Consider the following 22,435-nt stretch of genomic DNA (forward strand, 5'->3'; position numbering starts at 1 on the left):
AAGCTTTATAATACAAAGCCAATTAAATTTATTTGGTTAAGTATTTTATGTGTACCAAAGAACTTATAAACTAGCACAGTATTTCTTTTCCCTTCTAAAATATTTGTCTTGCTTATAAAAGTAACTGGAAAGTAAAAAAAAAAAAGAAAAAAGCAACCAAAGAAAATAAAACAGAAACATTCTTAATTCTATCTTGAGCACAGATTCTTCTAAGTTTTATTTTTTATCCGCATGTAGAAGTTTGCTGGATTTTCCCTGTCAACTAACTGAGCATATTGTTTCATAACTGACTATACCTTTAAGAGTCTAATTGGGAGATAGAAATCTCACATTGAATAAGGAAGTTTTAACATCAGGAATTATTAACTGTATCAGAGAATTAGCTCAGTTGGTAAAGAATCTGCCTGCAATCCAGGGGACCTGGGTTTGATCCCTGGGTTGGGAAGATCCCCTGGAGAAGGGAAAGGCTACCCACTCCAGCATTCTGGCCTGGAGAATTCCATGGACTACAGTCCATGGGGTCGCAAAGAGTAGGACACAACTGAGTGACTTTCACTTCACTTCACTTCAGAGAATTAGAGTAATGAGAGAATGAATAGTAAGAACGTAAGGTGGCGCTAGTGGTAAAGAACCCATCCGCCAATGGAGAGTGTAGGTTCGATCCCTGGATCAGGAAGACCTCCTGGAGCAGGGCATGGCAACCCACTCCAGTATTCTTGCCTGGAGAATCCCATGGACAGGGTAGCCAAGCGGGCTACAGTCCATGGGGTCGCAAAGAGTCAGACACGACTGAAGCAATTTAGCACAGCGCGCACAGAGGACTCTAAAGAATTCAGCAATACCCAGCACAAGGAGCAGCACTATCCGGAAGGCTGAGATAGAGCGCCTTCTAGGAAGCAGCACCTCCAGTCCCAAGATCCAAACCCCACTGAAGAGGGCTGTGGATCATTGGATGGCAAAGAGCTTCATGAAATGCTGGGTTGGCAGAACTTACTAGAAATATGGCTTCTGGCAGCACTGGGGAGACCTGTCCACAGGGAATTGCTATACTTCAGAACTCACTGCAAACAGTGCCAGAGAAGCTTCACAGGGAGGTGCTGCACTGGTAGCAATCCACCATGAATCTGCCCGAGGCCTATGGGTGGGAGCTTCCGGGCACTGAGGGCTGCTGCACGCTGCTGGGAGAAGTTACCTGCACTGCAAGAGCTGGCCAAGCTGAGCACACCGGAACACGAAGAGAACCCCCTCTTCCTCCAGTGTCCCTCCAGTGCCCTATACTAACAAAGCTTAACACTGGGCCTGCTGGCAAAGGGAGAAACTTACAGGACCCAACTGTCTTATGACAGGGCAGACAATGAAGGTAGATTCGGAGCTGCGAGGCAATAAATGGATAACTGGAACAGCTACTTTAAAAATCTTTTTTTTTCTTTTTTCAGTTTATTTAGACCACTGTTTTAGGTTGGGCTCCCTAGAAAATAAATTTTTAAATTTGTATAGAGCTGGGGAACATCTCCTCTGAGGAGATAAGAGTTGCAGAAGGGTGGAGGGTTTAAATGATAAGGAATTTTAAAGCTGCAGTGACACTTCAGAGTTATTCTACAGTGATGGAGGAAGGCAGACCCTTGTGCTCCCCTGGTGACTAGTCATTGAATGTGGGCAGCCCTAGGGGAGGGCGGTAACTGGAGTGAAGCCTTTCTCTTTTGTCAAGGACAATTCCTGCAGAGGAACTGAGCTATGAGCTTCAGCCAACACTCCTGGCAGCTGGAAAAATAAAATTGGAGTCTGATCTTACAACAAATACAAAATTTAACTCACTATGGATTAAAGGCCTAAATATAAGAGCTTAAACTATAAAACACTTAGAAGAAAACATAGGTAAAATCTTCATAACATTGGATTTAGCCATGATTTCTTGGATATGACACCAAAAGCACGGGCAACACCTGAAAATATAAACTGGACTATGCCAAAATTAAAAACATTTGTGTATCAAAAGTCATTATCAACAAGAGTGATAAAGTAGTCCATTGAGTGGGACAAAATCCTTGCAAATTATACATCTGAAAAGGGGTTAACATCCTGAATGTATAAAGAATTCCCACAGCTCAACAATAATGAAGCAAATAACCTAATTAGGAAATGGGCAAAGGAAATGAACAGACATTTTTCCAAAGATGATATACCAATGGCCAATAAGCCCATGAAAAGATGCTCAGCATCACTAATCATTGCTGCTGCTAAGTTGCTTCAGTCGTGTCCGACTCTGTGCGACCCCATAGACGACAGCCCAACAGGCTCCCCCGTCCCTGGGATTCTCAAGGCAAGAACACTGGAGTGGGTTGCCATTTCCTTCTCCAATGCATGAAAGTGAAGAGTGAAAGTGAAGCTGCTCAGTCGTGTCCGACTCTCAGAGACCCCATGGACTGCAGCCTACCAGGCTCCTCCGTCCATGGGATTTTCCAGGCAAGAGTACTGGAGTGGGGTGCCACTGCCTTCTCCGCACTAATCATTAGGGAAGTGCAAATCAAAACCACAAGAGACAGCAATTGTTACCCAGTAGGGTGGCTGTTATTTAAAACAAAACAAAAACAGAAAATAGCAAGTGCTGGCAAGAATGTAGAAAAATTGGAATGCTTTTGCATTGTGCAAATGAAGGTAAAATGATGCAGTCACTGTGGAAAACAATATGACAGCTTCTTGGAAAACTAAACACAAAATTACTGTATTACCACACAATCCAGCAATTCCCCTCTACATTTCTACCCAAAGAGTTGGAAGGAGAGACTTGAATAGATATTTGCACCCCTGATACAATGGATATAAACACCCGTTTGTAACAGCACTGTTATTTACTATTATAATTGTTATTATTTTGTAACTACATAATTTTCAATAGCTAAAAAAATGGAAATAATGCAGGGTCTGTTGATGGATGAATGGATAAACAAACCACGGTATATACATACAATGGAATATTGTTCATCTGTAAAAGAAATTCTGGCATAGGCTACAACATGAATTACCCTTAAAGATATGCCAAGTGAAATAAGCCAGTCACAAAAGGACAAATATTGTCTTTAGTCTATTTATAATAATTATATAAATTCAAGTCATATATGTTATTCCACTTAAAAGGGAAACATATTATGGATCTCACTGTATGTGTCTTGTATACTATTTCTGGCTATTTTCTGATATGGAATAACTATTCAACTCATCTTGTTACAAGTACTAGATTATTGCCTTATAAGATAAACTAAATTTCTAATAAACTCAAAGTACCTTCCAGTTCTCTGCTAACACTAGTGGGAAGAGTTTCCAATACAAAATATAATCTGCTGAGTTCCATGCTTTCAATTTCCAGAAGATCTATTGTGGACTTTCTCATTTCTTCCTGAAAATGTAAATTACATATTTAAAAAGTTAAGATATTAAAATAATGAGATTGATTTCCTAAACAATGCCCACAAATGTTTTCAGACATCAAAATTTGCTTTTCAGTAAACATCTTTTGCTGTCATTTTTATTTGGAATAGAAAGTGGGAAATAATTGTTCTCCAATCAGATTTTAAGGTATCTTTCTTCATTTATCTTTTAATTTCTTCTACTCAGAAATTATTTTTTTGCTATGTGTGTGTTCTTTTTTAGGAAAGATTCCTAAAAAAGAGTGGCATTGAGAAAAATCTACTTAATAAACTGGAACATGACTATAAAAGCATGCTTAGGTATAAAAAGAATGATAGTTTTCTTATATCTACCTAAAAATCCAAACAAATAGTCAGATGGGGATATATATGTGGGACTATTTTTAAAAAAGGAAAAACATTAAAAAAAACTGATAATCTGATAGTGAAAAAAAAAACTGTTTCAAATAAATGGTGGTAGTGGATATAGTTCTTTATGATCTGAAAAATTGCCATTATATTTTACAAATAATAAAAAGCAGGTTGCCTAACTGTATATTTAGTATGATCGTTTTTCTGGTAAAAAATAAAATTCAATACAGGCATCATCTATACCCTGAAAGTAGGAAAGACATCCATCAAAGAGTTAATTATGATTATTTTAGGGTGGGATCATGATGTTTTATTACACTTTCTTCCTTTTGCTTGTCTATTTTTCCCTAACTTTTCCAGAGTAAACACACAATGCTTTTATAATAGTGAAAATGTTACCGCAAAAAATGAGAGGATTTATCTCTATTTAAGCGATTTCACAGCTCATATGGTATATGGCTGCTGCTGCTAAGTCGCTTCAGTCGTGTCCGACTCTGTGCAACCCCATAGACGGCAGCCCACCAGGCTCCCCCGTCCCTGGGATTCTCAAGGAAAGAACGCTGGAGTGGGTTGCCATTTCCTTCTCCAATGCATGAAAGTGAAAAGTCAAGGTGAAGTCGCTCAGTCGTGTCTGACTCTTCGCAACCCCATAGACTGCAGCCTACCAGGCTCCTCCATCCATGGGATTTTCCAGGCAAGAGTACTGGAGTGGGGTGCCATTGCCTTCTCCATATGGTATATGGAAACATGATAAATACTTTAATAAGCCAAAATAAATACTTTGAACCTTTCAAATCCTGGAGAAAGACATAACTTTTTAGTAAAAGAACAAAATGAGGAAAAGATTTCCACAGGATCACAATGCAGTACCACACACACAAACTCTCAGTGTTTACATATATGTACATGTACATGTACATATGTATGTTTACATGTACTTAATTTACTGGGATTATAAAATCTAATTCTGTAGTATACATGTACAACTACATATAATTTCATAAAAATACAAAGTAACGAGATTAACTTTTTTCAGCAATCTGTAGACTCAACTCATTTATTTTACAGCCATATTTCTACATTTTTAGATATTTGATATGTAGGAGATTCTTACGGGATGTCGCCTTTCTGAAATATCATTCAGGGCCAGAGCCAATAGAGAGACATGGTTGTGATGCTTCGAAAGGAAAGTCTTTAAATATTACTTTGATGGGGCCCAGTTAGCATAACTGAAAGAGAACCTGTTTGCTTTCATTGAAAAGCACTGTCTATGTTAATGGAGTAAGTCCCGAATAATCTTTCACCAGTTTTGTGAGGAATTGCTTATAGAGACTTGGGATAATTGGCACTATGCATGCAGTTTATCCCAGAGGTTGTTTGCTGGTTTTAAGCAATGTTCCCATATTGATGGCACGTGACTCACTCTTAACTGAGCTCTGTTATCACCCGGGTCTCTTCTCTTGAGCAGTCTTGCCCTTCTACATAGCACAGGTCCTTAACTCAGTGCTCTGCCTGGGAAACCAGGCAGCAATCCACGGCTGATCCACACTGGTGCAAATGTTAGTAAACTGAGAGAAATTTTTATTCAGGGCAAATATTTTCCTTATTCATCTACTGAAGTACGTTGAACAGAGTTGGTGCTAAATTAAAGTTTGATGAAGAAATAAGTGGAAGACTGAAAAAGTAGCTCTTATAGGTAATACAATACCAATTTCTTAACAGCGATAGCAACGTCCTTAAGAAAGTTCTTAGCTTCTTCATTGCATTTAAAATAGTCACTTTGCAGTGATTGTTCTAAAAAAAATCAGAAAATTAAGATCTCTTACTTATCTATCCAAATCCTATTTAACCCTTAAAGGTCTAGCTCAAATGCTTAATCAGTTGAAAATTACATCTTCTAACTCTTAATTTTTATAGTAAATAATATGAATCTCTTTTGTACTTATTATTTCTTATTTTACAGTGTACAAATTTAGGGATATACTTCATGTTTCTTGAGGCCAACCTCCTCTTAAGTTTCCACCTTTGTATAATTCATGGTAAAAAGAAGGAATCCGTATAGTATAGGATAAATATAATAAATATTTTACAAAAGGGATAAATATAACATGTCCATAATGTGGGCTTAAGAAAGTCTTCATATATATATTTGTATATATATATATATATGCTGCTGCTGAGTCACTCTTTGTGACTCCATGGACTGTAGCCCGCAAGGCTCCTCCATCCATGGGGATTCTCCAGGCAAGAGTACTGGAGTGGGTTGCATGCTCTCCTCATGTGTGTATATATATATATACACACACACATACATATATATCCTAAATGTAATATTTTACAAAAAAACACTTAATTCTTTAAAAATCCATCATGTCATTTGCACTTCTGTGCCAGTATTTTGATCATGGGGTGAGAGTAAATATTTGTGAAACTGGTAGGTGTGAGTTAGATAAGAGTTTTTAACCCCTTTCATTCATTGCCATATAAAAGATATCACCTTTCTCTCACATACTGTAAGATGAAAACACACGAGAAGAGAGGTTTGGAAAATGTTTGCAGAAGTAAGGAAGACAAGATACATGCAGACAGAGAAGAAGGAAAAGAAAAAAAGGAAGAGGAGAGACAACAGAGGAAACTCCACTCACCTTGGTTCTGTCACCATTGCATTATACAGATTCTGTCTAAACAGATTCCAGGGCTGCATCCTCATGTGCAGCATGAGTTTGATAAGCTTAATTTTTCACATGTTTGTATAATCTAAATTGATTGTTATAACTCCATGATGCTTCCCATTTCACAAGTGAGAGACCTAAGACTTGAGGTTATGTGACATGCTTTAGGTGACAGAGCCTATCACTGATTGAGTCTGGATTCAGACACAAGGGGTGTGACTCCAGAGTCCATGCCCTGAGTGGCCATCCTCACCTCCCAGAAGAAATGCTATTTTCTGCCCTCCGTTCCAGGGAACTTGGATTCTCTTAATGGACTAAGTTCTCAAACTGAGTGAAAATCAGTTCCTGAGGTTCCAAGCAAGTGTGTGGTAGGGAGGGACAGGCATGCTTGGCTTGCTGTTGCTGTTTTCAGTTGCTAAGTCATGTCTGAATCTCTGTGATCTCATGGACTGCAGCACGCCAGACTTCCTGTCCTTCATTATCTCCTTTCAATTCTTCTATGGAATGAATGAGTACAAGCATGTTCCCACTTGTAAATGGACTGGATAGCTACATATTTTATAACTCACACTTAGGGCAAGAAAGCATAATGAAGCTTTCTCCTATGACAAATTTTCTGACGGTCAGAAATTGGTAGCAGAAAAAGTATTTGTGCCTAATGCACAGTTCCTTGCCTAAGGCAACAGGGGCTTCTCGAACACTCGCTTTCTGATTTACCTGTTAAATTCTCCAGTTTGCCATGACTAAGTGTTGGAGAAAGTTAACTTGCCAAGAAAAAGCAAGAAAGAGACAAACTGAAATTAAATACACAGCCTAAATGCAGTTGGACATTCTAATTACAAGGAAATGGCAATAGCCTGGGAGTTAAGGATTTGTCTGGGATTTGTCACCAGCTACTAGTGTGAGCTGAGCCTTGGATCCCACTCTGTCGCCCATCTCTCCCACAACGAGCGGGAGAAGGTTCCCTCTAGGGTTTCTGCTTCATGCTCTCTAAGCACCACTTCCGAGAAGATATCCCTCCGGGAGCCCACGGGCCGCTCACCCACAACAAGGAGCTGCTCAAGAGCGTCGGTCGCGACCGAGGAGCCCAGCGTGGAGGGGAAGGTGCATAATTCCAGGGAGGGGCCAGTGGAGACGGCGGCCACCGGCAGCGCCTTCTGGCTGCCTAACCCCAGCTCCCGGGACCAGGAGCTCAGAGCCATCTTACTGCTATTGCGCATTTTCGACCAGGCCAGAGGCAAGGACTGCCGGTTGCCACGGGCAACGAGGACGCTGAGGCAGTGCGCCAGCTCGTGGCTCACACCTAGGGTGGGTGCCTAGCCAATTTTTCTAACTTTATCCACAATAATTAAGGGATCTTGTAGCTATGAGACCCTCTTTAGCCGTCATTTCCTCTTTGCATTTCCATTTCTCTAGTTCAGGCCTTGTAGCTGAACACTTGTGCGCTTCTCATGGACCGGGGGAAATCTGATCATGTTTGAGCGCATTTCAGTGCTAGGTACTAAAGGGAGGAGCTTTATGTACAGCTGCCTTAATGTTCACAACGGCTATGTAAGGAGAGTTCTTTTATAATCTCCACTTAAACAGACAAAGAAACTGAGGCAGGGATGACTAAGTGAATTGCCCAGGGTCACAAGAGAATCATTTTGAGTTTAAAGTGGAGCCTATGTAAATCTTTCCATTATGCTACAAAACCCGCCACTGTATTCTTCAAGACCTGTCCCTGGAGACCCTTCTACCTTGAGCATATTCTACCTTGAATCAGTGAATTTCTTCTGCTTTCTCATCAAACTGTGAGCAGGGATATTATTAATTTTTCTCTTTGTCTCTAAAATCCAGCCCTGCATCAGGCTCAGAGAGAGAGTAACTGTTGGTTCCACTCTCCTCTGGCTGGTTAGAGAGTAGCAAAGATGATTTAAGCCCCTCCTTCTTCACTTTTCTTTACAGACTGAAATTGAAATCAGTGAAAATAACATGACAACAGCCATCTTGTTGAATGGAACTATCTTGCAGGCCTTGTCCTACTTTACTTACAGTATCCTATTTAACCCTCAGAACCATCCTTTGGGGTGGGTGTTATTCCCCACTTTGCATATGAGGTCACAGAGTATATGTATGTCCTGGACCATTGTGCTATACTGCCTTGGAGAGGGCACAGCACATCAACAGCAGAGCTAGCTCCAGAATCCAGGCCTCCTTCCTCCATGGAGAGCCACATCCTGGCCTCCCTTCTGCAAGATTTGACATTCAGATCTATCCCTGCCCTTCTGTGTTTTTCTCTGTGTGTCGGGGTTGGTGGGGGGTGGGGGGCAGCGGTGTCTAGAAACCACATTCCTCAAACACACTTGTTGGCTGCTTGCAGACACTGCTGGGAGATTAGCTGGCAGAGAAGCCACTCTATTCATCCCCTGGAGTGGCAGTTTCAGGCCACCGCAATCGAGTGTGTCCCAGCAGCCTTGGTGGCTCCCGAGGTGGCAAGAGTGGGAACCAGTGCCTCCAGCAGTCTCCAGCTGCTTATCAGTCAGTGCAGGCATGTGGGCGCGGACCAGATTTGTGGCAGCTTTCTGGTCTCTGGGATCTCCTTTATGTTCCTTCCCTTTGGTTTCTATAGCCCTTGTAGCAAATTTCCTGTGGTAAATTCCTCTGCTTGAACTATCCTGACCGGACCACCCTAAGCCAACCTTTTTGCTGTCACCAGAATATTCTTCCTACTCATCACTTCATTTGGATCACATTGTTCTCCATTGTCTATGAGGCCAATCCCTGAGGGGGCATTGCATACTTTTGTAATTACAAAAGACAGTAAAGTGTTTTTTTATTATTTTTTTTAAAAAAACTTTTTTAAAAAGAAAATACACGAGCTGAAAATAGTTGAGAGCATAAAGAAGCATTCTTATCCTTCAGTAGCCATAGATGGTGTTCACCGGGCCAGAAGTCAGGCCCTACTTCTCTCCTATTTTTCTCCGGTGACATAAACAGATACTTCTTTCTTCCAGTCAATATTTTTCAGGCAGACTTTAACTCAGGAGCAGAACAGCACATTAGAATACCCCAGTCTCATGCTGACATTTATTTTTTTAGTTATGTTAAGCAGGTTTGCTTCTGCTTCCTCTGTTGCTGACAGGGTCAGGAGGAGAATCCAACTGCTGCATGAATTTGACCCCTAACTTGCACAGGAGTGTTGATGATCCTGTATTCAGATATATTTGCAGTTCCTACAGTATTTGAGGTTTATATGGTATTTGATGATGACACGCTCTTGTTCCTGCCTCTGCATAAATCTGGTACCTCTAGGGAAAACCTCAACTGCTTGGTTGTGTTTCTAGACCCTGGGTTAAACCAGGTCAAGGTCCCAGTCTTGGTTAAACATCTCATGTATAGGAAGTGGTTGCATGTTTCAGTGCTTTGCTCTGCTCAGAATTTAAAGATCTCTGATGGTTCAATACTGGACTATGCTCAAATCCTCTTGAGGAGTAAAGATTCAAGAAAATAGAGTCTGTCTTCCTCACTCTGCCCCTAATGATAACAAATACAGGGACTAATGTGGGTACATACAGTCCATGGGGTTCTTGTGGCAAGAATACTGGAGTGGTTTGCAGTCCCTCCTCCCGTGGGCCATGTTTTGTCAGAACTCTTCACTATGACTTGTCCATTTTGGATGGCCCTGCACAGCATGGCTCGTATCTCCACTGAATTATGCAAGCCCTTTGCCACGATAAGGCTGTGATCCATGAAAGGGTATGTGCCCATATTAGGTCCATATAGTCAAGGTTATGGTTTTCCCAGTAGTCATGGGCAGTTGTGAGAGTTGGGCCATAAAGAAGGCTCAGTGCCAAAGAATTGATGCTTTTGATCTGTGGTGTTGCAGAAGACTCTTGAGAGTCCCTTGGACATCAGGGAGATCAAACCAGTCAATCCTAAAGGAAATCAGTCCTGAATATTCATTGAAAGGACTGATGCTGAAGCTGAAACTCCAATACTTTGGCTACCTGATGTGAAGAATTAACTCAATGGAAAAAGCCTGATGCTGGCAAAGATTGAAGGCAGGAGAAGGGGACAACAGAGGATGAGATGAGTGGATGGCATCACCAACTCGATGGACATGAGTTTGAGCAAGCTCCAGGAGATGGTGAAGGTCAGGGAAGCCTGGCATGCTGCAGTCCATGGGGTTGCAAAGAGCCGGACACAACTTAGCGACTGAATAACAACAATATAGGCACATGGCCCTGTCTGCCCATCATGGTTGATCAGTAGGATTTATCTTAATGTCCTGCCACCTTTTTGCATGTTGTGTTTCACCTTCAGGCTTATTGCATTATGGTCACAGATGGCTACTGCAACTCCAGACATCATGCCCTTGTACAAAGTGGGAAGGAGTGGAAAGGGTCCACCTGTGGAAGCCCCGCTCCTCTTCCATCAGGGAAGGAAATCTGGCCAGAGTCCTACATACTTCCTTTTATGTCTCAATGGCCAACACTAGATCACAATGCTGCCCATCAAAGGGAGGTTAGGACAAGGGGTATCTGAATTTCCAGCTTCTGTGGAGGTGGCAGGAGAGAAGAGGCTTCAGAACAGCTGGACAGTTACCCAAGGAATGTCAGACACACATACATTCTCCAAACTAACCCCAACATTAGGTCCAAACAGCTGGCTGGGTGGGCCTTTCCTAGGGGTGGTAAAGGAATCAGTGAAGCTTTTAGCATTGAATAGAAAGTGGGGCTTGATCTTTGCTTATTGGTACCAGTAGGATTTCCCCCATTTAAGCCTTCATATTGGCTTTGTATTTGCTTTATGCCTAGTCTGCAAGAAACTTGCATGTTAGGCAAAGATTCCATAACCCTTGGGCTTTGCATAGCTTCTAAAGTACCTGTCTTGTGATCAGGCTGCAATTCTCAGCTACAGCAATTGTATCACACAGTCATTTGTGGTGAAATGGCAGGAAGACCGCGTCCCCTAGGTAATGCCAGATGGTTAGAGAAGCGAACAGATGGGATTAGTGTCCCTGATGAAGTTATGCCAAACAAGGATAGCAGAGCATCTCCAAGGAAGGGCAGACCATGTCACTGTTTGTAACAACACTTTATAAGGGCCCTCCTTTTCAACTTTGTCTCTTAAATACTTGTTTTTATCCATCATCAGCAATTTCTTGGGGCTAAATAGATTGGAGTCAAATACTCATTGTATCATTTGCTGGTGGTTTTAGATTGGTTTAGGTAGTTTACCTCTTAATCTCCATTCTTCATCTGTAAAATTGAATTTTACATCCTGGGATTATGAAGCTTAAGTAAATAACAATGTGCTTAGCACAGAGTACATGCTATTTCCCATCTCTTATTTCTACTAAATGGAAGATAAAAAACATTTCTTCTGAAATACAAATGTTAATGTCCTTTCGCAACACTTGCCTTCCTTAAACTTCTTGGTCATTCAACCTTTAGTGACAATTACTGCAAATAAATCAACAATTGCTGTCCCAGAGATGGGGAATTGGCTTTATATCCATGTTATTTCTGCTTGATATGAGTGACTGCCTGGAGTGCTCAGTTAGGGAGGATTCTGAGGCTCTGCAGAGAAAGATGCCTGTCAGGTTACCAGAGAAAGGTGTGGCCGCACGTGTTGGCATCAGACTCATTGGTTTACATGTTTGGGATGTGCATGCTGTGTTCTGGGCATTGAGCTGGGCACTGAACTTATATAAAGAAACCCATAGGTGGCACCAGGGAAGGCCTCTTTGGGGAAGGGAGACACGAGTGGTGAGAAGGAACCAGGCTTCTTTAATTAGTCTCTTAGTGGAAGAAAAAAGAGGTCAGAGAGAGACAAGACAAAAGAGGGAAGAGAAATAAAAGGAGGAAGGGGAGATAGGGGTAGGAATCCAGAGAAGTCAGCTGTCTACTTTCCTGAGATCTTCCTTTTTCTGTTTTCCCTAAAAGTTCAGTTTCTCTGATGACTCCAGCCAGCATGTAATGAGCGTTTATACCAAACACTCTAATTAGTGCTTTGACTAAATTGGTAAAGAATTCACCTGCAATACAGGAGACCCCAGTTCAATTTCTGGGTCGGGAAGAGCCACTGGAGAAGGGATAGGCTACCCACTCCAGGATTCTTGAGCTTCCCCTGTGGCTCAGCTGGTAAACAATCTGCCTGCAATGCAGGAGACCTGGGTTCGATCCCTGGGTTGGGAAGATACCCTGGAGAAGGGAAGGGCTACCCACTCCAATATTTTGGCCTGGAGAATTCCATGGATGTATAGTCCATGGAGTCACCAAGAGTCAGACACGACTGAGCAACATTCACTTTTTCACTTTCATGCACAAGATATGGCCCCTGTTTTTAAGAAAATGGCCTTGAAGGTAGAGAAAGAAGAGTAGGTTTTGAAGCACACCTGCAAAGCAGTATGTAGTTTGAGAAAATGAACATTTTGTAACTGTTTCTGTGCCTTATTTAATCTTTATCATAACTCTTTGGGGTGATTATAATGATTACCCTATTTTTCAGGAAATCACACTAAGATGAAAGCTTCAATGACCTTGGGGATAACTTTGGGTTAGGCCCTTAAAGTTGGACAATAGCAAAGCCATCCTTCTGACTCCAGAACTAGGGCGCTATCTGTTGTGCTAGAGTTGTACTGTGGCTCTGTAACCAGGGCAGGGGGTTGGGGCTAGGGTAAGGGCTTCCCAGGTGACTCACTGGTAAAGAACATGCTTTCCTAGCAGGATATGCAGGTTCGACCCCTAGGTTGGGAAGATTCTGTGGAGAAGGAAATGGCAGCCCACTCCAGTATTCTTGCCCCAGTAATCCCATGGACAAAGGAGCCTGGCGGGCTACAGCCCATGGGGTCACAGAGAGTTTGACATGACTGAGTGACTTAGCAGGAGCAGCAGCAGCAGCAGCAGCATATCATTATCAGTTATGGCACTCAGTGTTTTTCAAGTGAGCATCTGCAGAGTAGTCAGAAATGAAATTGGGCCAGAAACAACCAATGCCATATATAGCAAGAATGTCTTATTTTTTAAATTACTATTATTAACTTAAGTCACTGATGTTTCAGGTGGTATCCTCTTTTAGAAAGGTAGCAGCAGAGGATTGTTCATGCTTACTTAGATTTTTATACACTTTTCTCATGTTGTCATATAGTGTCCTTGCATTTCTACTTGAAAAACTCCCTTCAGCATCTTGGGGAGCAACCAGAGAGAACTAATTCCAGCAGAATTCTTTTAAAAGGTAACTGGTACACACAGGATACAAAATAATTCATCTCTATTTACTCACCAAAGAAAATGTGGCCGCCAAATTAATTCTGTAATGTTGAATGTACTGAACTAAAGAAAAAATCATAGTGAGCAGCTTAAGATTGCTGCCAATATAAAGCACTAGATAAGAAAGCTGGAGTGTGAAGGCAAGCTGACTCTTTGCCCAGATCTACAGAGCTTGTTTATTGCACCTTAACCACAACCACACTAGCTGATACCAAACTGCAGTGGGAGCTCCTGTATCCCCCACCTACTTCCCATACTTAGAAAAGAAAAAAAATAGTGAAAGTGTTAGTTGCTTGGTCGTGTCTGACTCTTTGCAACCCCGTGGTCTGTAGCCCGCCAGGCTCCTCTGTCCATGGAATTTTCCAGGCAGGAATACTGGAGTGGGTAGCTATTCCCTTCTCCAGAAGAGAGTGCTAAAGTTCGGGTGCCTGAAGTTGCCCTAGTCAGTGACAATGGGACAGCTGCTGGAACTCCATGGTAGTGAAGTAAGGCTCAGCACCCAGCTACACTCAGGGACACCCAGGGAAGGGAAGAGCTGTTCCACTGCTTCTCAGTAGTAATGCCCTATAGTGAGAATCAACAGGGGAAACAGGTCTGGGCTCTGCCCAGAGGAAAAGACTTCACAGTGTTCTAAGGGCCACTATCATGCTCAGGGAGGCCTATGAGTTGAATTGTGTCCCCAACAAAACCTATGTTGAAGTACCAAACCCCAATATCTCAAAATGTTAGCATATTTGCAAATAGGATCTTTACAGAGCAATGAAGTTAAAATGAGGTCATGAGGGGGCCCTAATCCATGTGACTGGGTATCCTAATAGAAAGGGGGGATTTGGGCGCAGAGGGAAGGTGGTGTGAAGATACTCAGTGAGAAGATGGCCTTGGGTCTGGGGCGATGCACCTGCAAGCCAGGAAATGCCGTGGACTGTTGGCAACCACCAGCAGCTAGACGAGGCAAGGGAGAATCCTCTCCCAGAGCCGTCAGAGAAGAGTGCGGCCCTGCCGGCACCGCGGTTTTGGACCTGTAGCCTTCAGAACTGTGACACAATACATTTCTGTCATTTTAAGCCACCCAGAAGTTGGTACTTTGTTAGGGTAATACTAGGAAACTGACATAGGTGGGGAAAGAGCAGGAAAAATATGAGCTATCCTACTTCCTTTTTTCCTGAAATGATCTATAAAACACCACAGCTTCTTCACCTACTCACCCAATTCTTGCTTAACCTGTGTGTAGGCTCTAAGAATTTTCTATTGTTCACAGCTTTCAGGATAACCTCACTCACTCTGGGCCCCTGAGGGCTCTATTCTTGGTCTGCTTGTTACCTGGTCATTGGGTCCTCACATTATTTCCATCATCTCCAATATCATTTGGTACTGATATTTATAAAGCAGGATCATTGTGTCCTGTGTTGTCCATCTGTTAAATTCTACGTCCATACCTATCATTTTGTCAGCCTGGAGTTTCCTCAGGAAACTTTCTTCACCACGGCTAGCAAACAGAATTCCTCATTCGATCCTCTGAATAAGCAGCTGCTTATGAAAGGAATTCTGGGCTCTCAGGAGGGAGGAAAAAAGCAGACTCTGAAGGTTAATTTGACACAATAAAGCTGTTTAGAAGAAACTTTATCCCAGAGGTTGGACACTGAAACACACACACACACACACACACACTCCTCTCCTATAACTAGTAACCATAAAAAAGCAGGCCTCACACCAAGTTTATTATTTTCCTTCCCCAGATGAGCTCTTCTGGGCTTTCTAACCTGATAAATGGTATCGCACTCTCCTGATCAGCTAGTCTTTAACAGAGCTGGGGCTAGGGTGATGCAGGCAAGCTGCCTAGAGTGCAGAATTTAAGGAGGCACTCACTTTCAGGGTTAGCCTTGGTCTTGAACTTCCACATGTAATCAGTCACCATCTCCAATCCCATCCCCCTCCACATCATCTCTCTGAGTGGCTCCTCTGTGCACAGTGGGTGCTAGGCATGTTGGGCTGATACAGAGGATCAGAGACAGGTGAATATATCCTTTCTATTGTTATTGTCATTGCCTTAGTAGAAGCTTTGCCTTTCATCACCTGTCTGTCAGTTATATCACAATTATCTCCTATATTCTTCTAATCTCCAGTATCATGCACCCTCACTGTGTCTATCGGACTCTCTGAGATCTAAGAAACAGAACACAAACTCCTTAACATTCAAGTTTCTTTTTAGCATGGGTTCAGCCCACCCTTTCAGCCTTACCTGGCACTACATGCCCACTCAAGCACCTTACAGCGTATTACTCACCGTTCTCTGCATGTGCCCCCATGTCTCAGCACCTTAGTCCATGTTCTTTCTTCGTACTGTGATGAACCGTCTCCCTCTGGAAAAAGCCAGATCAGAACCCAGCCCCGAAGTCCACCTCTGAGAATCCTTCTCTGTTTGCTCTAGTTTTATATCGCAGCTGTTATTTCAGCTGCTTTTTACTTAGTGAGCATTTCCACATAACCTCCTCCCATCTCTCCCAGTCTTGGCTGCTGGCAGTGTCCAGTTAATTGACTGTGTGGTCGTCACAATATTTTGCACAGAAGGGTAACTCCACGAGTGCTTATTGAACGCAAGTCCAAAACTGCTTAAAGGCAGCTTTTTGTAAGTAACGATCCTTTTCCCCCCATTTTTATTTCTCTTACTACTACTACTTTCATCCCCCCTTCTACCTCCCAGCATCTTTGACTTTGACTTTAACGGTGACATAACACAGGCGACTGGACTTCTGCAAAGAGTAGTAAATAACCCCAAAGGCTCAGCTTGGTGAGGGCAGGACTCATTGTCTCTCTCATTCACCACCCTGTTCTGAGCGCTAGGCACTCAGTATCAAGTACAGTAGATGCTCAATAAATAATCACCAAAACAGTGAGTTCACAGCAATTATAATTGTTTTATCCCAGTATTGTGTTGCATGTTATTATAAGAAGTTTATGGGAGGATTTATATCACATTCAAGTTTTTAAAAAAACTATTTTAAATTACCTACATAAGTCCCACCAAGTACAATATGAAGAATGTTTTCCAGTTTTACCAGTCTCCAGTGATTTCTATCAATAACCCAAATGAGCCATATACTAGGCTGGAGTTGGACTATGTGGATTCTGGAAACAGGAGCAAAGTGAGTATTTGGTCTCAGCCTGTCCGGCACATCCACAGATGCTATTTCTTAGAGCACTGAGTTTTCTGGTGCGATCACGAGAAGAGAGGGAGAAGTTTCTACATTTAGTAACATTTATTTATGCATTCAGTATCAAGTACATAAGTGCAAATATCCAGAATCCATAGTTAAGTCCATTAGGAACTACAGAGAAAGTAATACAAATTGTAATAAAGTTAACATGCTGGTACTTTTTAGTTACCATACATGTAAATCAGCCCATCAGTCTCACACAACAAAAGTACTGAGTGTTTGTTTTGGGTTTATTCATTTATTTAATTATTTTAAGTTATACAAAACTGATTACTCTAAGTACGGTCGACTTGTTTTTATTTTTATGTTGTGTGTGTGTTGGAAAAACACTTAAACATCGGTTTACAAGTCTATATATTGTTATTAAAGATTAATCCAACCAACAACCCAAGGACATAGAAGCGATTTCCACTATTGCATCAGTGCACTGGGCAGGAAAGGCCTAGCCACAGGGAACATGAGAAGCTACAGAAGCATTGCAGAGAGAAGAACACCGACGAAGGAAAGATAACTTGGGTTCTCACCATCATGCGCTTTTTTTTTTAGCAACACAAAATTAAAAACCACATCTAAATACACTTTTCGCTATACTTTAGTGCTTGACACAAGTGACTCAAATATCCTAAGGGTACAGAAACAGCCTAAAAACAGCTGTTTTAAAGTTTGTCTCTAAGATTATGGAACTGGGGGGGAGAAACAATCAATTTGCAGTAACATGTAAGACAGAGCTGTTACCACTTCAGACATTCCTCTTGGTGTTCAGTCCCCGGTAGGGTATCCACTTACTCAGTGTGCCTTTTAGCGCCTGGGATTTTAGCCTGAATCCTAAAAAGACAATATCAGATGGTGGTAAATCACAAGTATTATTAATGAAATAATCTTATGATATCACTATGTGTTGTTGCTTTAATTAGTTAAGTGACCAAATAGCTTAATATTTAAAAAAAAGCATAATTTTTATGTATGAGTGTCTATAAATGCATTTCTATGCAATAAGGAAGTATAATTAGATAATGAATGACGCCAGGAAGCCATATTTCTTAAATTATAACTTTTTAGGTAGACAAAGATGTTGATTTATTTCAGAATTATAGAAGCTGTGATATACGTAGGTGACTATTTATCACTCAGTCTGGGACACTTCTGAAAGAGAAAGACAGTGCTGTTATTAACTATACCAGGACAACACACATGAACAGGGATGGTTCCAGGTGAAGAAACATATGGTCACCCTCAGCATAAACTGCTAGAACTGGAATGAAGAAAACTGAGCCCTAGTTTCAGCTCTCTACTAATTAGCTGTGTGCCATCTGGCAGCTAATGAGCCTTCCTGGTCCTAGAGCATTTACCGGGTGCAAATTAGATATTTCTAATGCCCCTAAAATTCTGTGATTCTCGCAGAATGGCAGTATTATTTTAGGTAGGTTTATACTGGAAGCATTTTGTGTCATTAAATCAAAGCTTAATGAACTCCCCATGCAGAGTTTGACTGAGACCTTCCTCTGTGCCAGGCACCCTTCCAGATGCTGGAATTCAGTGAACAGAAGGGAGAAGGCCCTGCTCTCATGGAGCTTTCATTCTCCTAGGGGTTGAGGAGCCAGAAATAAACAAGTAGACAAACAAGAGAAGTACATATTGTGACAAATGCTATTAAAAAAAAACCAAACAAGATGGAATGATAGGCAATGAGGGGGCAGTGGTGATAGCTGAGAGATGTTGTTCAGTCACTCAGTCATGTCTGACTCTTTGCAACCCCATGGACTGCAGGACACCAGGCTTCCCTCTGTTTCACCATCTCCCAGAGTTTGCTTAAACTCATGACCATTGAGTTGGTGATGCCATCCAACCATCTCATCCTCTGTTGCCCCCTTCTCCGGCTGCCTTCAATCTTTCCCAGCATCAGGGTCTTTTCCAATGAGTTGGTTCTTCACGTCAGATGGCCAAACTATTGGAGCTTCAGCTTTAGCATCAGTCCTTCCAATGAATATTCAGGGTTGATTTCCATTAGGTGGGAGACGCTTACTTAAGTCCCCTGATGTGAGAAACAGATGTCTGCAGGATAAGAAGGGGCCACTGGGTTGAAGTGTTTCAGGAAGAGGAAGAAGGGAGTACAAGAGGCCAAAAAGTGAGGACAAGCTTAGGAGGCAAGGATGAGACCAGTGTGCTTGGGGAGAGAGGCAGGAAGGTCTGAGAGGCAGGAGGTAACCAGATGGTGTTGAAACTTGCAGGTGGTAAAAGGAATTTAGATTCTATTCTGTGGCTGGGAAGCCAGTGATGAATTTTAGGCAAAGGAATGATGTGATCAAAGAAGATCATGATGGTGGTTATGTGAAAAAAGTGGGGAAACAGAGCAATAATGGATGGAGGACAACCGTAGCAATCTAGGGGCTGAATGGCAATGGCCTGGGTTATATGGAATGAAGCCTTGCCAGTGGAGTAAAGTTCACACTCTGGGTATCCAGTGAGGGGATGGAGCAGACAGGACCCACCTGCCAAGCTGATGGGTTGAATGTGTGGGCAGGGGAAAGATTGACAGTAATCAAGGAAGATGCTTTGGTTTTGGGCCTGAGCAACCAGGTGAATAATAATGCCATTTACAAAGATGGTATGACAACTGAAGTAAAAATAAATTCTAGGCTGAAACTGCAAGATCTGTTTGGCCATGCTGAATCTGAAATGCCTATGGGACATTCGAGAGATAACTTCAGGTAAGCAGATGAATGTGAAGTTAACTGGGCCTTAGGAAGCATAACTATGAACAAAGCTAGTGGAGGTAATGGAATTCCAGTTGAGTTATTTCAAATCCTAAAAGATGATGCGGTTAAAATGCTGCCCTCAATCAGCCAGCAAATTTGGAAAACTCAGCAGTGGCCACAGGACTGGAAAAGGTCAGTTTTCATTTCAATCCCAAAGAAAGGCAATGCCAAAGAATGTTCAGACTATTGTACAATTACACTTAGCTCACACATTAGCAAAGTAATGCTCAAAATTCTCCAAGTGAGGCTTTAACGGTACGTGAACCAAGAACTTCCAAATGTTCAAGCTGGATTTAGAAAATGCAGAGGAACCAGAGATCAAATTGCCAACATTCTCTGGATCATTGAAAAAGCAAGAGAGTTCCAGAAAAACATCTACTTCTGCTTTATTGACTATACCAAAGCCTTTGACTATGTGGATCACAACAAACTGTGGAAAATTCTTCATGAGATGGGAATACCAGACCACCTGACCTGCCTCCTGAGAAATCTGTATGCAGGTCAAGAAGCAACAATTAGAACCGGACATGGAACAATGGACTGGTTCCAAATTGGGAACGGTGTACGTCAAGGCTGTATATTGTCACCCTGTTTATTTAACTTATATGCAGAGTATATCATGCAAAATGCCAGGCTGGATGAAGCACAAACTGGAATCAAGATTGCCAGGAGAAAGATCAATAACTTCACCACCTTATGACAGAATGCAAAGAGGAACTAAGGAGCATCTTGATGAATGTGAAAGAGGAGAGTGAAAAAGCTGGCTTAAAACTCAACATTCAGAAATGTAAGATCATGGCATCTGGTCCCATCACTTCATGGCAAATTGATGGGGAAACAATAGAAAGAGTGAGAGACTTTATTTTGGGGGGCTCCAAAATCACCGCAGATGGTGACTGCAGCCATGAAATTAAAAGACGCTTGCTTCTTGGAAGAAAAGCTATGACAAACCTAGACAGCATATTAAAAAGCAGAGATATTATTTTGCCAACAAAGGTCCATCTAGTCAAAGCTATGGTTTTTCCAGTAGTCATGTATGGATGTGAGATTTGGGACCATAAAGGCTGAGCACTGAGGAATTGATACTTTTGAACTGTGGTGTTGGAGAAGACTCTTGAGAGTCCCTTGGATTTCAAGGAGATCCAGCCAGTCCATCCTAAAGGAAATCAGTTCTTAATATTTATTGGAAGGACTGATGCTGAAGCTGAAACTCCAATACTTTGGCCACCTGATACGAAGAGCTGACTCATTTGAAAAGACCCTGATGATGGGAAAGATTGAGGGCAGGAGGAGAAGGGGATGACAGAGGATGAGATGGCTGCATGGCATCACTGACTCAATGGACATGGGTTTGGGTAGACTCTGGTAGTTGGTGATGGACAGGGAGGCCTGGCATGCTGTGGTTCATGGGGTCGCAAAGAGTCGGACACAACTGAGCAACTGAACTGACTGAGACTTGCATCGATTTTTAAAAAAAATGTCTCAAGCACATAACTGACTCATATTTGGCTGTGACAAATTAACCAATGAAAACCTCCACGTATTTTTTATACATACTACTGTTGTATCCTATCTCATCTCTATCGCCTCCTCCTCATATTCTATATTTGTAAAGTGGAATTTTTAAAAACCTAAGCTTGTGGAGACACACATTTTGGAGTCCTTGACATAGTGATAATCTTTGAGGCCACTAGGGATGAAGGGTGAACCAGAGAAGGAAGAGCCAAGAGAAGACACTGCGAGAAAGCAGCTGAGACTCAAGCAGTGCCAAGAGTCAAGGAGAGTGCTCAACAAAGATGGCAGTAATCATAAAGAGTGTCTGAGAGGTTGAGAAGGTTGAGGATGGAGTGATGACTGTAGGATTTAGCAATATGAAGGTCACTAGGACCCTGACTAAGAGCAACTTAAGTGCTCAGGGTGCAGGCCTGACTGCAGTGAGGTGGGGAGAGAAGCGATAGAGACAGCAAGGATAGAAAGACTGGAGAGATTATGATTGTGGAAATGAGCCATAAGAGGCAGAAACTGATAACGCAGCAGAGAATGTGAAACATTTCAATAGAGACACCTTAGGTCTGGTCTTCTCCAAAGTATAACATCTATGTATTAGTTTTTAAATGTTTTTAGAATATCACAGTAGACTAAGTGTTAACTAATTCTACTTTTCTCCCATTGCAGAAGTCCTTTAAACCATATCTGTGACAGTGGTCAACTAACTTTTTTTGTGTGAATACTTGAATGGGTGTCAGTGGGCTTACTGCTTCACAGGGCAAATGGCTTCATTGTTGAACAACTCTAATTGGTACTGTTTCCTCTCATGTTTCATTCAAATCCCAGAACTTCTGGCCTTTCCATTCATAGCTCTTTAGAGAAAAAGAGAATGATTACTTCTCTCGCAATGTTAGACCTCCAGTGTGTTCTTTTAAAGTCATCTCTTTTCCAGAATAATCATCTCCAGTAAAGTTCGGTTGTCACTCACATCACTGTCATATTTCCAATACTTCAATACCCAGTCGTCTTTTGGACATGACTTCAGTGTGTAATTGCAGCTCTTAAAGTGTTCAACTCTGAAATTTAACACATCCATGGAATGACAATATGGGATATGAAACAACTATAGTCTCTTTTCATTTTGACATATACTTCTATTAATAACATCAAAACTTGCATAGATTTAAAAAATATGCCTCAGTACATTACTGATTCATATTTGCCTATGAGCAATTAATCTATTTATCACTCACCCCCCAGGGATTTTTTACA

The 22,435-nt window shown here is 41.8% G+C and overlaps 2 protein-coding genes across 2 annotated transcripts in view; both read right to left on the reverse strand.

The window, feature by feature from the left end:
• Positions 1–7,668, reverse strand: part of CCDC175 (coiled-coil domain containing 175) — a 79,929-nt gene extending 72,261 nt beyond the window's left edge. Inside the window, exons 1-3 of the mRNA XM_052647372.1 lie at positions 7,491–7,668; positions 5,485–5,570; positions 3,283–3,394 (exon numbers count right to left, since the gene is read on the reverse strand). Coding sequence (XP_052503332.1) covers positions 3,283–3,394; positions 5,485–5,570; positions 7,491–7,668 — 376 coding nt within the window. The remainder of the gene's footprint in view (positions 1–3,282; positions 3,395–5,484; positions 5,571–7,490) is intronic.
• A 6,847-nt stretch (positions 7,669–14,515) lies between these two features.
• Positions 14,516–22,435, reverse strand: part of RTN1 (reticulon 1) — a 251,596-nt gene continuing 243,676 nt past the window's right edge. The window contains exon 9 of the mRNA XM_052647374.1: positions 14,516–14,738. Within this exon, the coding sequence (XP_052503334.1) occupies positions 14,516–14,738 (223 nt within the window). The remainder of the gene's footprint in view (positions 14,739–22,435) is intronic.

Source organism: Budorcas taxicolor, chromosome 10 (genome assembly GCF_023091745.1).
Source record: "Budorcas taxicolor isolate Tak-1 chromosome 10, Takin1.1, whole genome shotgun sequence".
Taxonomy (NCBI): domain Eukaryota; kingdom Metazoa; phylum Chordata; class Mammalia; order Artiodactyla; family Bovidae; genus Budorcas; species Budorcas taxicolor.